We start from the raw sequence: 14772 nt of genomic DNA on the forward strand, positions 1-14772 counted from the left end.
TTGTCAACCCAAAAGGGAGCCAAGTGAACTGTAGATGTTCTTGCCCGACTCTGAACCGGAGGTATTTGCAGAACATGAAAATAGGCATCTATTAAGTCAATTGAGATTAGCCAATGTCTCTTGGGGTCCCCGCCCGTACAGCACTAATGCGCGAAACCAAGCCTCGGTTTCGTCCAAGAATCGCGGAAGTGCACCGCCCGCAACCTGGAAGAGGGAGCCGTGTCCTGGAATGCACCAGCGTTCCAGGCGCCATAGAAGCAAAAAGTAAAAGAAACAACAAAAAGCAGGAAAGCGGGACGTGAGGGGGAAACAATCACATACAAAACTTTCTGCCATGGAGGAAAGATAAATCTTCAGACCTGCCAGCCGATCAACCGCTTCCTCGCCTGGGCATATGAAAGGCTGTACCCGCCACTGGACATAGGGGCCTGGATCCGCACCCCCGCCCATGGCTGGGCCCTGGGCTACCTTCACAATGCTAGGATGTATGCCTGGCAACGACCTTGATCAATTTGGACATCCGAAAAATGTAGGGATGCACCGAAATTTCGGCCGCCGAAACATATCGGCCTAAAATGCCCTTTTCGGTATTTTGCCGAAAGGAAAAAACGGCCGATAATTGACCCGAAAATGGGGCGGGGCCTGGGCAGGGCGGAGCCCGCCCCCATCCCTGGTGCCGCCCATCATGGGAGATCTATAACGCAGGAGAGCCGCCTCCGCCGTCTGGTTCAGTAGAGTGCCGGGAACATCACAGCTTTAATTTCAATAGCTGTGTGTTCCCCGTCGCACGCCGTCGCATACAGCCCCTCCCCCTTGTCCGGGGAACTGTGATAGACAGATTACCCTTCCAGATTGGATGGGTGATCTGTCTATCACAGTTCCCCGGACAAGGGGGAGGGGCTGTATGCGACAGCGCGCGACGAGGGAACACACAGCTATTGAAATTAAAGCTGTGTTGTTCCCGGCGCTCTATTCAACCAGACGGCGGAGTCTCTGACCACCTCCCGTACCATGTCCCCAGTCTCTGACCATCTCCTGTATAAAAATATTTTTTAAAAACAGTCCTTTTCGGTATCGGTGCTGTTTCGGTATCGGTTTCGGTTTTCGGCCTAGTGTATTTTTCATTTTCGGTATCGGTTACGGCACCAAAAAACCCATTCGGCGCATCCCTAGAAAAATGTAAGTGCATTGTTTTTAGGTCCAAAGAGGAAGACAAAAAAGGAATGCAGTCTCTAGTGGTGGGCTCAAATTTATGGGAGTGGAGTCCTATAGCACTGGAGAGGAGGCTGGGTTAACCCACACATAGTCTGCCATGGAGTGTCAGGAAATAAATAATTTATATCAATAAGGTGTTTTAAATTATCATCCAAATATATATTTGAAATAAAATATTTATTATTTTTTGGCAATAACATGGTGTGGGCGCAGGATTTCTGCCAGTCACAGGCTGTATCACTCCCATCTAGCCTGTGTCTTAGCATAAGAGGGAGGTGAAGCCTCCATCAATCTACATGCAATATCCCCCCCGATTATTTAGCTGGTTAATGGGCATGGAGGAGAAGGGAGTGGACTGTCATTTACCACTGTGTATACACCCACATGTGTGACTATTGTCACCTGGGCTACTCAGATGTGACAGGGAGGAAATGCCCAGCATAGAAACTGAACATGTGCAGAGCTGCCAACACTGCTCTGCAAAATCCCTAGCTGAGTTGGGGACATGAACAGAAGGGGGAGATAGAGAGCAGCAGGCTCAACCAGGTTTTTTGAGAATACAGAAAATGAATCTCAGAGTATAAACAGCATATAATACAGCATTTATTGATCATTTTGTATGATGTGGGTTTTAGTGACAGTGTACAGTAACAGTCTCTCAAGTTTATATCTCTTTTAAAGCCCAATTTCATGTTTAATATTCATGTTGGCCCAAACAATGCATTTACTGCAGTAACTGGCGGGCTTGTTAAGTGATCTTTATTAACTGCATGTAGCTGAGGCTACATACAGTATACAGTGCTGTGTTCTGGCTGTGGGAAGGGAACTTTTCAGATTCTATTTTGTTCTGTCCCACTCCTGAAACAATAGAGTCGGACTGAGCATTGCTCAGCCATCCATGGAAAGCTTTATATTCTATGAATGACTACGAAGCTTCCACTGATTGGCTGAGGCAGAGTTTATGATGTCATCTGCTTGCTTCTCCACCTCAGCCAACCAGAGGAAGCTTTGTATTCATACATCCATGCTGTTTAGTAAGCATAGGGTAACCTATGGATTTACATTTTTGGTGTTGATGTCCCCACGCCATCATTTGGCTACCAAAATAACTAGTAAAACTATAGACTGCTGCTGAGGTGCACGGTAAGTGTCCTTTTTTAACCACCTCCCTACCGGCCAATGTATGTATGTATAGAAATTACCGTATTTATCGGCGTATAACATGCCTCGGAGTGGAAGGAGGGGATGAGTGACGCTGGATTACACACAGCTGCGATCTCCTGTGTATCCGGCCCTCAGTCACACACAGTCCCGCCCCCCTGGCCCGGCATTGGACCACTGCTCAGTCCATCATATAAGCTGGGCGGGATTGAGAGTGACTGTCCCAGAAAGATTGTAAACATACAGTAGATGTAAATTAACATTTAACTATATTATCAGCTGTTTTTTAAAAGGTGATCATTAGAGAGCTAAACAGCTTTGAATTTAGACAGCAATATCTAAAGTTAAGAAAAATAATCTTTAGGAGATTTTTGTTTTATATCAGCTCAATGAGAATTGTCTAGCTCACCTTTTCTATTTTCTCTGCCACGTTTTTCTTGTACTGTTGAAAAGCTTTGGTTAGTTCTTCAGCATTAAACAGTGCTTCGTTTCTCTGTTTCTCAGTTCTTACAAGACAAAGCAAATACACAGGTTAGCAGTGAAATGTCCTTAGAAAATAAAGATATTCAAGGCTGGTAACATTTGGCACAGCAAACACAGATAGAAGCATGCATTCTTTACCATCAAAGGTTGCTATTATGGACCAAAAGATTGAAGACAACATCTATTTTCAGCAATCAGGCTTTTAACCCCTATTTACATGCTTAAAATCTTAGTTTGCGGCTGGTCAATTTTACAGCGGCCAGATTTGATGCTGGGGAGAGGATAAGATTTTAGGGAAAACCCCAGATGTGACAGTTTTGTCTTTTAGCCAAGTCATAATTCAGGGAGCCCCAAGGCATGGTGTTTTGGAGGAGGGACAAATACCAATCTTGCTCGGGAAAACATCTGCTTATGTATTGCCACCTTAAACAAATTCAGTTGATTTCAACAACTAAATCCTGAAACTTTTTTATTTCTTACTTTTCGCTATAATAAATACCCCCCAAAAATATATATAAAAAAAAAACGTTTTTCCTCAGTTTAGGCCAATATGTATTCTACATATTTTTGGTAAAAAAAAAAAAAATGTAAAATCGCAATAAGTGTATATTGATTGGTTTGCGCAAAAGTTACAGCGTCTATAAAATAATAATATATAATATAATAATATCAAATAGGAAAGCTCTATTTGTGGGTAAAAAAGCTTGTCAATTTTGTTTTGGTGTAATGTCACATGGCCACACAATTGTCAGTTAAAGTGACGCAGTGCCGAATCACAAAAAGTGCTCTGGTCAGGAAGGGGGTAAAATCTTCTGGGGCTAAAGCAGTTAATAATATTAAAGTAAAATAGACATCTGGGATTGAGATTTGAATTGTCCTATTGTTTTTTTTTGTATTGTTTTTTTCTTACACTTTAAATTTTCTCATTTTATATTATTTAAAGAATATCAGGAGAATGTAACCAAATACAAAAAGAAACTTCATAACACAGAGCAGTGAGAAGTCCGAAATTCTGGTGCATTTTTCATTCAGTGATCCGAGAATAGCTTAACGAACATTTGTGTTTTACATCTGTGGGCACGAATGCAAGAACTGGTGTGCTCTTTATTTACTGTCAGTTTGCCCTTTAGCTTTAAAGTGTATGTCTGGGCAAAAAAAACAAAAACGTATAAATTGCAGAGTACATCTCTGCAATACATGCACATCTCCATATGTTTTATAGCTTTCAAGAATGCATCAGAAATGCCCCTAAATTCCCACCTAGGCTGACAACACAGTGCCACTGATGCACTGAAAATCCAAAAGGGTCGTCAACCATACCCACTTTTCCCTTCTGGACTACAGAACCCTCTCCTTAAAACATGTAGGAGATGTTGTGTAGTCCAGTAAGGCAGAACACAGTGCAGCATAGGCAGAGGTTAAAGTGTTACTAAACCCACTGTTATCCACCTGTGTGCAATCTAAGTACCACTACATATACACACCTATTTGAAAGGCCCCAGAGGCTGCAACACCTAAGCAAGAGGCACCACTAACCATACACTAGCATGAAGACCAAGGAACTCTCCAAACAAGTAAGGGACAATGTTGTTGAGAAGTACAAGTCGGGGTTAGGTTGTAAAACAAAAAAACAAAAAATATCCAGATCTTCGATGATCCCTAGGAGCACTATCAAATCTATCATAACCAAATGGAAAGAACGTGGCAAAACAGCAAACCTGCTAAGAGACGGCCGCACACCAAAACTCACGGACCGGGCAAGGAGGTCATTAATCAGAGAGGCAGCACAGAGACCTAAGGTAACCCTGGAGGAGCTGCAGAGTTCCACAGCAGAGACTTGAGTATCTGTACATAGGACAACAATAAGCTGTACACTCCATAGAGTTGGGCTTTATGGCAGAGTGGCCAGAAGAATGCCATTATTTCCAGAGCGTTTTGAGTTTGCGAAAAGGCATGTGGGAGACTCCCAAAATGTGTGGAGGAAGGTGCCCTGGTCTGATGAGACTAAAAGGTCTGATGAAGGCACGGATTTAACCACTTCCCGACCAGCGCACGACGATGTACGTCGACAGAATGGCACGGGCAGGCATATTGGCGTACAGGTATGTCCAATATTCAATGCCGCCCTGCCATCGGGAGCGCGCTGGTCGGGGCCCCCGTGAGTCCGGTCGCGGGACCCGCGGACTCGATCGCCGCGGGCATCCCCGCGATCGTCTCACGGAGCGGCAGAATGGAGGAAATGCTGTGTAAACAACATTTCTCCATTCTGCCTAGCAACTAGTGACGCTGATCTCTGCTCCATGTGATTGGAGCAGAGATCAGTGTTCACTAAATGAAAGCCCAACCCCCCCACAGTTAGTAACACACCCCTAGGAACACTTAACCCCTACACTGCCACCCACTGGTTAACCCTTTCACTGCCAGTGTCATTTACACAGGAATCACTGCATTTATATAGCAGTGATTACTGTATAAATGACAATGGTCCCAAAAATGTGTCAAAAATGTCCGATGGGTCCCCCACAATGTCGCAGTCACAATAAAAATCGCTGATCGCCGCCATTACTAGTAAAAAAATAAATAATAAAAAATGATTAATAAAAATGCTATAAAACTATCCCTATTTTGTAAACGCTATAACTTTTGCGCAAACCAATCAATAATCGCTTATTGCGATTTTTTTTACCAAAAATATGTAGAAGAATACGTATCGGCCTAAACTGAGGGAAAAAAAATTTTTTTATATATTTTTGGGGGATATTTATTATAACAAAAAGTAAAAAATAATGCGTTTTTTTCAAAATTGTCGCTCTATTTTTGTTTATAGCGCAAAAAATAAAAACCGCAGGGGTGATCAAATACCACCAAAAGAAAGCTCTATTTGTGGGAAAAAAAGGACGTCAATTTTGTTTGGGAGCCACGTCGCACGACCGCGCAATTGTCAGTTAAAGCGTCGCAGTGCCGAATCGCAAAAAGTGGTCTGGTCTTTGACCAGCAAAATGGTCCGGTCTGCAAGTGGTTAAAGAGCACTTGTCACTTTATACTTTACCATTTGGATTTGTATTAATGGACAGTATATGATCATGGATTATTAATTTATTTTTCGGATGAAATATATATATATAAGCACAGCATCATTTTAAATACGTGTAATACCAGCACCAAAATACACTAGTGAATCACTTTGCGCACACTTATATTTATGTATAATCAATTGATTTGAGAGTTAATTTTACACTTCAGAATATAATTTAACGTAGGGTCACACAGACTGCTGCACTGATATCCTCAATGCATGCAGACATTGCACCCAAGAACAGCGCCATACCTACCTTTTGATTTTTCACTTGCACTTTACATTCCACTCAGGTGGTTGTACCATTAGGGGCACCAGTTCATTACTAACATTACCTACAGCCATAAGTGTGGGACCATCTACACGTTTTATATTTAAAATATTTGCTTTTTATGTCATTTTAACCAACATTTTTGGTAAGTGAGAGAGTCTCTTTAATAACTTACAAATTTGAAATGAAAACTGCTCAAATGAATGCACATTTATTTGAAATTCAGCACAATTTAAAAAAAAACAAAATGATTACCTGTTTTTCCTAGCAAGAATTCTATTGATGTATTTATTACCTTTTACATTGAATGCTACACTCGTATAACTCCTTTTTCATACTCTTTAATTCTTCTCTGAATTTCTGCAGAACTTGTTCTTTTTCAGCCATTTTGCTGTGGTTTTCCACTAGTTTTTCTTCTGCAATCCTAAGAAAAAGTGTAACCATAACAATTACTTTATTACACGTTACATTAAGTATATTTTACATTATTTTTGAATGTGTACATTATGCACATATTTTCAGATTTTATAAAACTACACTATTTTTTCTTCTACTTGAATCCTTTACAATACCCGTTTAATACTCAACCTCTGTACTTTTACTCCTGACATAGTTACATGACCCAAACCTGATCCATTAAACCCCTTTTTTTTGTTTTGTTTTTTTGTTTTTTACATTTCTCCAGTAAAAATTGTACTAAAGTGCACAGGAACTCAAAAAGTGAAGATATGCTATCTTATAGAAAACATCTAGAAATCTTTATTGTGCATGAGCGATTGGTCTTCAATTCCTTGAGAAAAACAGCAAATGAAAAACTGTGCTGCTCATTGTTCTTGTTGCAGAGGAAGCTGTACCTGAGGACCTACAGCATAAGGATCTACAGGCTTCTGCTTTATTTCAGGGGATCTGTGCTTCCTCCACTTCTATCTCTGCTTCTTGAAAATCAACCCACCTGCCATTAGATCACCAGTCATCAGCAAAACCATGGTTCTACCAGATGGCCACATCTACATAGGGGCACATAGTGGAAAGTTAGTAATGGGGAAAGATCAGATGTATGGAGACCACAGGGAATACCCGTAACCAGTCCTTTGCCTTCAGGTCCCCTTTAATACTACACAAGATACACACATATTTATTTACAATATCACCCCTTTACATAATGGAAATCACCTTTCATTACTCTAATAGCTACTATATTCTACTACTTCACTGCATTTTGATGGGCAATACATTTTGCAGACCCATAATTTGATCCCATTAATCTTCTAATCTTCTATTGATCCACAATCTCATATCAGCACATGCTATATCAACAATATTAAAAATATTAAAAAATTTACATTAATATTTCCTTCCATTTATTGACAAACAATAAGGCTTATAATAACACTTTCCCACTCACACAATAATCAATATTGTTTTAATGTGTTAAACTTTAACAATTGATGCAATGGCATTATCTGAGATTTTTAATGCTTTGTTATATTCATAGTTCTTCATTATTTTTGCCTTGATCAATGACACAAGATATCAATCATAAGTCTACTCAGGTCTAGATATAAATAACTATAATAAATTGTTTCCATCTAAAAACATTGTGATCATTGGAGTAGTCTTAGAATGACAAACATCTTATATTTACTGTAATTAATAGCATTTTATTCATGGTAAGAATATTACAAGCTCTCCACATGGTGACTTTTGAATACTCCCAACTAAACCATTTTTAATTATAATAAATTTTTACTCAAAGTATGAAGTCAGCATGTAACAATGTAATCCATAAGCTGTGGTCAGGGCAGGCAACAATCAAGCAAGGTGGCAACACAGGCAAAAGGTCAGGTCCAAGGGTGCACAAACAGTTAAAGACAGGGTCATAATCAGGATTTTAACTATAACCAAAGACTAGTATTCTAGCACTGTGAATTTCATCAACTAAATTAATACTATTTTAGTCGACTAAAAAAAAATACTATTAAAACTATTCAGATGACCAAAATACAACTAAAACTAAAATGGCACTTTAGTCAAAAGACTATAACTAAATCGAAAATTGACATCAAATATAACACTACTCTGCTGACCATTTCGAAATCGGCAACACAATTCCATCCAGAGCCTGTAATAATAGCACATTAAAGTTTAAAAATATATTTCACTACCACATAAGGATAATTAATGGGCATCTACTAAGGTGCTGAAAGAGAAAAAATTAAGAAAAAGGCTTTTCTTAATATTTAATGTTGGTAATATATTCAGGTAATATGTCCAATGACATAACAGCCAATAGAGTTTACAGCTTTTTGTTTTTTTTGTATTTTAAAGTTACACTTCTGTTTGTCAAAAAGCAATATTTAACGCAATATAAAACAACTAAATCTGTGGCTGTGGTGCATGTTCAAACCTTAATACCATAAATAATAATATGTTATTAGATTTTTACTCTAGTAGTACATATACGAATTTGAAAATTCTAGAGAAATATTTAAATAATGAATTACAATTTAACTAAATGCATTTGATTTTAGTTGAATAAAATGTATGAGATTTTAGTTGACTAAAACACGACTAAAACTAAAAGAGGCATTTTATTTAAAAGACTACGACTAAAACGAAATTTAAATTTGCTACCAAAATTTAACACTGGATTCTAGTGTACCAAAAACAGAATAGGAAAAGACCTTTTTATTCAGGGGCTGACCTAATGCACAAAACCAGAAAGTATATACTTCAGGGCTTGACAAATATGCTTTGAATCTAGGAGCCATCTAAAAACATTAGGAGCCAGTTGCAAGGCAGGTAATTTGCACCCCCTAACTTACTTACAGCAGAGTGGCTAGCCAATAACCCCAATGTAACGTTACAGCCTTGAACTCAAGACATATCCTTCTATTTTACACAATCATAAACAAAAATGCTATATAAAGGATCCAAGGACAAAAGTTTACCATCTTCTTTGGGGGCAAAACAAGACATGCATTCTATTTAAAAAATGCAATTGAAAAGAATAAAGGGTCAGATTTGTTATTAAAGGCATAGTTCAACTTTACAGAAAAAAAAAAAAAAAAAACTGCCTATGCAGATAAGTGATGCCTGTAGATAAAAACAAGCTGTTTAGCTTTGATCAAAATGGAATAATGCCCTTGCTATAGGTGAAGGCCATTTATGTACTTCATGAAGCCTGACTGGAAAATTCCCAGGATGTTGCTAAGAGAGGCCCCGCTGTTACTGTTCCCCATCACAGGAGAGAGATGGCGAAAAATTTTCAACAAGCTGGTTGTATCAAGAGATTTACTTCTGTACAACCAGCCTGCCGACAGATGGAGCAAAATTCAGCCGGACCCTGCTGAACCATCTGAATTTCGATCCATCTATGGCCAGCTTTATTGTCCCCCCCTCCCCCGGGATAAGACCAGAACTTGAGATGTCTGAATAGTGCATAGATCTGAAGGTTGAGCCGATGCAAGTGACCATATTTATGACAAATTCACAGAATAATACTACGGTGGTTGGACCTTGGTCTGTGTTGGCTGGCTTTTGTTTCCTTCAGAATTGCTTCTCTCCTCATACAATTTAATGGGAGCTCAAAAGCAGCTTGAAAACAGGCTGACGCAGTTTAGGAGGTCACCAAATGCAGGTAAGAAGGAGGTCAACTGCAAGTGCACCCGTCAATCTCAGAAGCTTTTTAAACTGATCTCAAATTCAAGAAGAATGCTCCTAAAAGTGAGCTGCATTTGACTATCAACACCCCACCAAGGCTCATCAAGAAAAGCCATTATGATGGCAGTGCCATTTGTGTAACATTACAAAATGTGGATAATGAAATACTTTGCTACCAAGATGGAACTCATCTCCACGAAGTTATGAAACAGCCCACACTGGTTGCTTAGGCCACAAGCGAAAGCAGCTTGGCTTAAAGAGAAACTTCACTAAAAAGTGAATTACCACTCAGTTTCTCTCTCCCCCCAGCTGTAATGGAGTTGCATGCTTTTTTTTGTGGGGCAAGTACCTTTTATTGTTCAGTACCTGCTCCCACTTTCTCAATCCTCATCTAGGCGAGGACAACGCTATGCGGGTCACACATGTCCCAGAAGGCTGCAGGACTCCCAAATCCAGGATGGCATTTCTGGGGATCCAGCAGTTGTGAGAAGTCAGAGCTGCTGGAAAAAGAGTGCTGGACTCTAAGGGCTGGTAAGTACCTGTTGTTTTAAAGTTACCAGATACAATATTTGTAGCTGCTGTCTTTTACATTTTTAAAATACTGGGTGAAGTTTCTCTTTAAGATAGGTTATACATGAACAATTTTTATACAGATAATATAAAACAAAAAACAACACAGTACTTTTACCTGAGAGCCTTTTCCCGTGCTTCCGATTCTGCTTCTAAACCAATAATATGTTTCTCTAGCTCAGGTATTCTGGATGTAGGCATTCCAAGAGCAGATTCATAATGGCGAACCTGAAAAATATAACTAACTTGTCTAACCTTGAAAATAAAAATAGATGTACAAACAAAGCAATACAATAAATTCTTGCCAACATCTGCTATGCTGATATATTTCTTATATGCACTGGTCTCCCCCATACTTAAAAAAGCCCTCACTGGACCCCACAATCCTAAACAACCCAAGACCCATCTCCTTGCTCCCATTTACCTCTACACTTCTAGAATGACTAGTCTACAACCATCTGAGCTCTTACCTCACTGACAACAACCTCACTGACCCCTTACAGTCTGGCTTTCTCCGAGTACTCCATAGAAACTGAATTATTAAAACTCACTACTTATTGATAAAACCAATGGCAATTAATCCAAACCCATACTACTAGATCTCTGCTGCTTTTGATATGGTTGACCACCTGCAACCCCTCAAAAACATCCACTTCCCTGGCCTCCAGTGCAGAGTCTGCACTTTTCTGGTTCTTCTCCTACGTATTGAAGCATTCCTTCCGTGACGCCAACAACTTTATTTCCTCCTGTCCACTTCCTTTTTCAATCTCCAACCCCAAGGCTCACTCCGCAGACCCCTTCTCTTCTCTATCTACTCCTCCTCCCTTGGTCACCTGATCAACTCCCATGGCTTGCATGGGACTTTCCGTTTCACAGCTGGAACAATGCAGAGATGGTGCTCAGTCATTCATAGTCAGCTTTGTATTCTGTGAATGAGCAGGGGCGGGCTGATGACGTCATGCTCGCCGACTTGGCCAATTAGAGGAAGGTTTGTATTCATTCACAGAATACAAAGCTGCTAATGCATGGCTGAGCACTGAGGAATTTTTTGCAAACATGGTTCTACTGGAAACCATGTACTCAGTGCACATGAATGAAAAAATTATGTCTACAGAGCATAGTTAAAAAATAAGATACATTTGGCACCCAAAGTTATAAATTATTCTTCTGAAAATATCCATGAGCCCACTTAAAAAAACAGGCAACAACGATTACACATAAAAGCAAGTAACCTTCGATTTGGATTTAGTGAGTTCCAGCTGCATGGATTTAATCTTGTTCACCAAAGAGTGGTTTTGCGAAGCTAAAGAAGCATTTTGCTCTTGAAGAGAATCCACTTTATCTCTCAAATTCCTGTTCTCCTGTTCAGAGTCCCTCAGTGATCCCACCCGCAATGGAAAGGCCTGTAACAATGATGAAGCATAAAGATCAGACTGGTCTTTTATAACCGAATACGTTTACTATATGTGGAAATATTATTGCACCGTTCAACTTTTTAATACACCTTCTACAGTCCTTGCATACTATACTGATATAAGAATGATAGATCTTCCCGGCAGAAAGTCCCTGTACAAAAAAAACACAACTGCAATTTGTATAGTGTGCTCATTTACATACAAAATTTCTTCTAGCTTCCAGAATGCCAAATATTCAAACCATATAATCTACTATTCAAGGGGGAGGTGCAATTTATGTGTGTACATGCTAAAAACAAACAAAAAACAAAACAAACTGATCAGTAAGGGCCTGTGCTCTTCACATGCAGTCAGTGTTAATTTAGTTGACTAAAATATATAGGTCGACTAATATACGACTAAAACTAAAACTAAAACGCCATTTTAGTCAAAAGACTGAAACTAAATTGAAATTTGACTTTGAAATTAACCTGTGCCATGTGGCACAGAGAACACTCTTGTAACAATCATAGAAACTCCAATATGTGGGTACAAGTGATATCTAACATTTTCAGTGCTTAATCAAGCTTGCCATTACACACAAGGATGCATCTGAACGCATTGCGTCACTGACTGTAAATAGTGCAATATGCATGACTGCAACAGTAGCACAGCAGACACCACTAGCATTGGCCTTAAAGCTGAAGGTTAGTGGATTAAAAAAAAACATAGCATTGGGGACGCTTCCTTACCATGAATGAAGTGTGTTAAAATTCTGGTAGCTGCTGGGTTCAGTTGAAATCCTCAGTCCACTGCCCTAGAATACCCTACAGTGGTGATCTTCCAGTGCTGCGGAGGTCAAAATGAGCAGCCACACCTGTGCCATGCACTCATCATGAAGTGCTGACTACACCCACACTTTCCACTCATGTGTCCCATTCATAGAAGCCATACTATTGGTTCCAACAGTAAAAAGCATTTAATGATTGAAGGAGGTGGCCCTTTCATTCAACACCCCCGTCCTCCATTCATAGAGTGCTTTTCATTGTAGAAACTGATAGCACAGCTTCAATGATTGTAGCACAGGGGCAGAAAGGGTGGGCATTGCCAGCACTTGACAAGTTCTTGTCGTAGATGCTCATATTAACTCAAGCAGTACAAGAGGATCACTGCTTCAGTGGTATTTGAAGCAGATGAGTGAGGATTTCAAACTAACACAGCAGCCACCAGCACATGGAGCACACTTCATTCAAGGCAGGTACCATCACTGGTTCTGTTTTTTTTTTTATTTCAATAAAACTTCAGATTTAAAGTGGTTGTTACGTCGACTAGTAACAGACACAAAGTTCCAACGATAAATGCTACAATATCCTAAATGCATATTTTCCCCCCAGAGCTCCAATGCTTTAGCGTTATTCTTTACTAAAGTGCAGGTCACGTGAGCAGTCTAGCTTACGGAGCGATCCACGGACCTGCTGGTAGGAATGCCAAGAGATCGGGGCGTAACGTCACTGCGGGAAATGATGTTGCCACCGAACGCCTGCTTTTCTATAGCAATAAAATGCAGTCAGACCCAGCAGCAACGTCACTGCACTTTCCCCAGCTGACTGCCGATTGAGAAGAAGGGAGTAGCAGCTGGAGGGGGCGTTGATTTCTACCGATACAGAAGATACAGGCATGCTGTGCTCTAGCACAGCATGCCTGTATTAACAGCGGCATGACACAGGACGTAAAATTGACCATGCAAGTATGGATAGGCAGCCATGCTAGCATGGTCAGCTTATTTTCAGGAGGAGGGGCACAGGCAGGATCAACCAGGTATTGCACAATACAGGCAGGGCTCAATAAAATGGCAACATTCACAGACGTATTAAATTGCTTTAAAGAGGCAGTAGCATAATTTTTTTTATTTTTATTTTTTAGGGTTACTAAAACACTTTAACTGTGGAAATGGGAATAAAGGAAAATATATTGCATTTCAATTTGTACTGATCATCTATAAACAGAGAGTTACACACCTTATTTTGAGCACTTCTTAGAGAATCTCTTTCACTTAAAGCCATCATGTTCTTTTGCTTGGAAACAAAGTCCCTCGGCTGGCAATGACTGGGCTGTTGGAGATCTTCTAGAGTCAGGCCCAAGGGAGCTCTACGCAGGGAGTGCTCGCTTCTGCTGTCGCAGACATAATTAACAGATGGTATAACAAAATGAAGAAAGGAAATTAAATAGAAAACGCTAAAGCGCATATAATACACTACCTAGAAAACTGGAAAAATACTAGGAGAAATTATTAACTTCACGTAAAAGTCTTTCCTTTTTCACAATTACGACAGCTGCTATACATTTCAGGTATAACACAACAGTGTCGTCTCTCTGGGGAGGAACGAAAAATTTCACATCTAAGTAATCCCAAAAATCTCTTATAACATTAGAGTCTAAAATGTAAAAATAAGCAAAAAGGACAGTGTAGTGCACATTATTTAGCTTGAAATAAAGCTGAACTCTAAGCAGATATAAAAACAGAATTTAATACAGTTACTTAAAAATAAAAAAAACTTAAAATGCATCTTACATATAACTAGCATAAATGTGTGGCTCTATCTTGATATCGGCCTTCTGCTCACCAGCACAAAAACAATATGCCGATAAGCCTTGGTTCACACAAGTGCAGCTGCAGCACAATGCGTTTTTCAGTGTGTCTTTGCACATTTTTGGTGCTCTTTTACATGCTTTTTTTTTAAAAAAAATGTATTTTTTTGTAAGACACTGCATTTTATACACGAATATCTGCCAAAAATGCACTAAAACCACATCTGCAAACATTTCACATGGGGTTTTGGTGGGTTTCCATTAAAGTAAATGAGGCTAAAATCACACTGCAAATGCATAAAAGTAGTTTCAGCACCTTTTCAAAAAAAGTGTTGCAGCGCAGCTGCATT

General features: G+C 39.6%; 1 protein-coding gene across 3 annotated transcripts in view; it reads right to left on the reverse strand.

The window, feature by feature from the left end:
• Positions 1-14772, reverse strand: part of CCDC18 (coiled-coil domain containing 18) — a 110103-nt gene that overhangs the window by 76128 nt on the left and 19203 nt on the right. For 2 of the 3 annotated variants that reach the window (XM_077452899.1, XM_077452900.1), the window contains 5 exons: positions 13852-14005; positions 11672-11842; positions 10558-10667; positions 6502-6630; positions 2786-2882 (listed from right to left, as the gene is read on the reverse strand). In XM_077452899.1, coding sequence (XP_077309025.1) covers positions 2786-2882; positions 6502-6630; positions 10558-10667; positions 11672-11842; positions 13852-14005 — 661 coding nt within the window. The remainder of the gene's footprint in view (positions 1-2785; positions 2883-6501; positions 6631-10557; positions 10668-11671; positions 11843-13851; positions 14006-14772) is intronic. The other variant, XM_077452901.1, reaches the window with a different exon arrangement.

This window comes from Lithobates pipiens, unplaced genomic scaffold (genome assembly GCF_037356315.1).
Source record: "Lithobates pipiens isolate NorthernLeopardFrog02 unplaced genomic scaffold, aLitPip1_a1.2 Scaffold_23, whole genome shotgun sequence".
Taxonomy (NCBI): domain Eukaryota; kingdom Metazoa; phylum Chordata; class Amphibia; order Anura; family Ranidae; genus Lithobates; species Lithobates pipiens.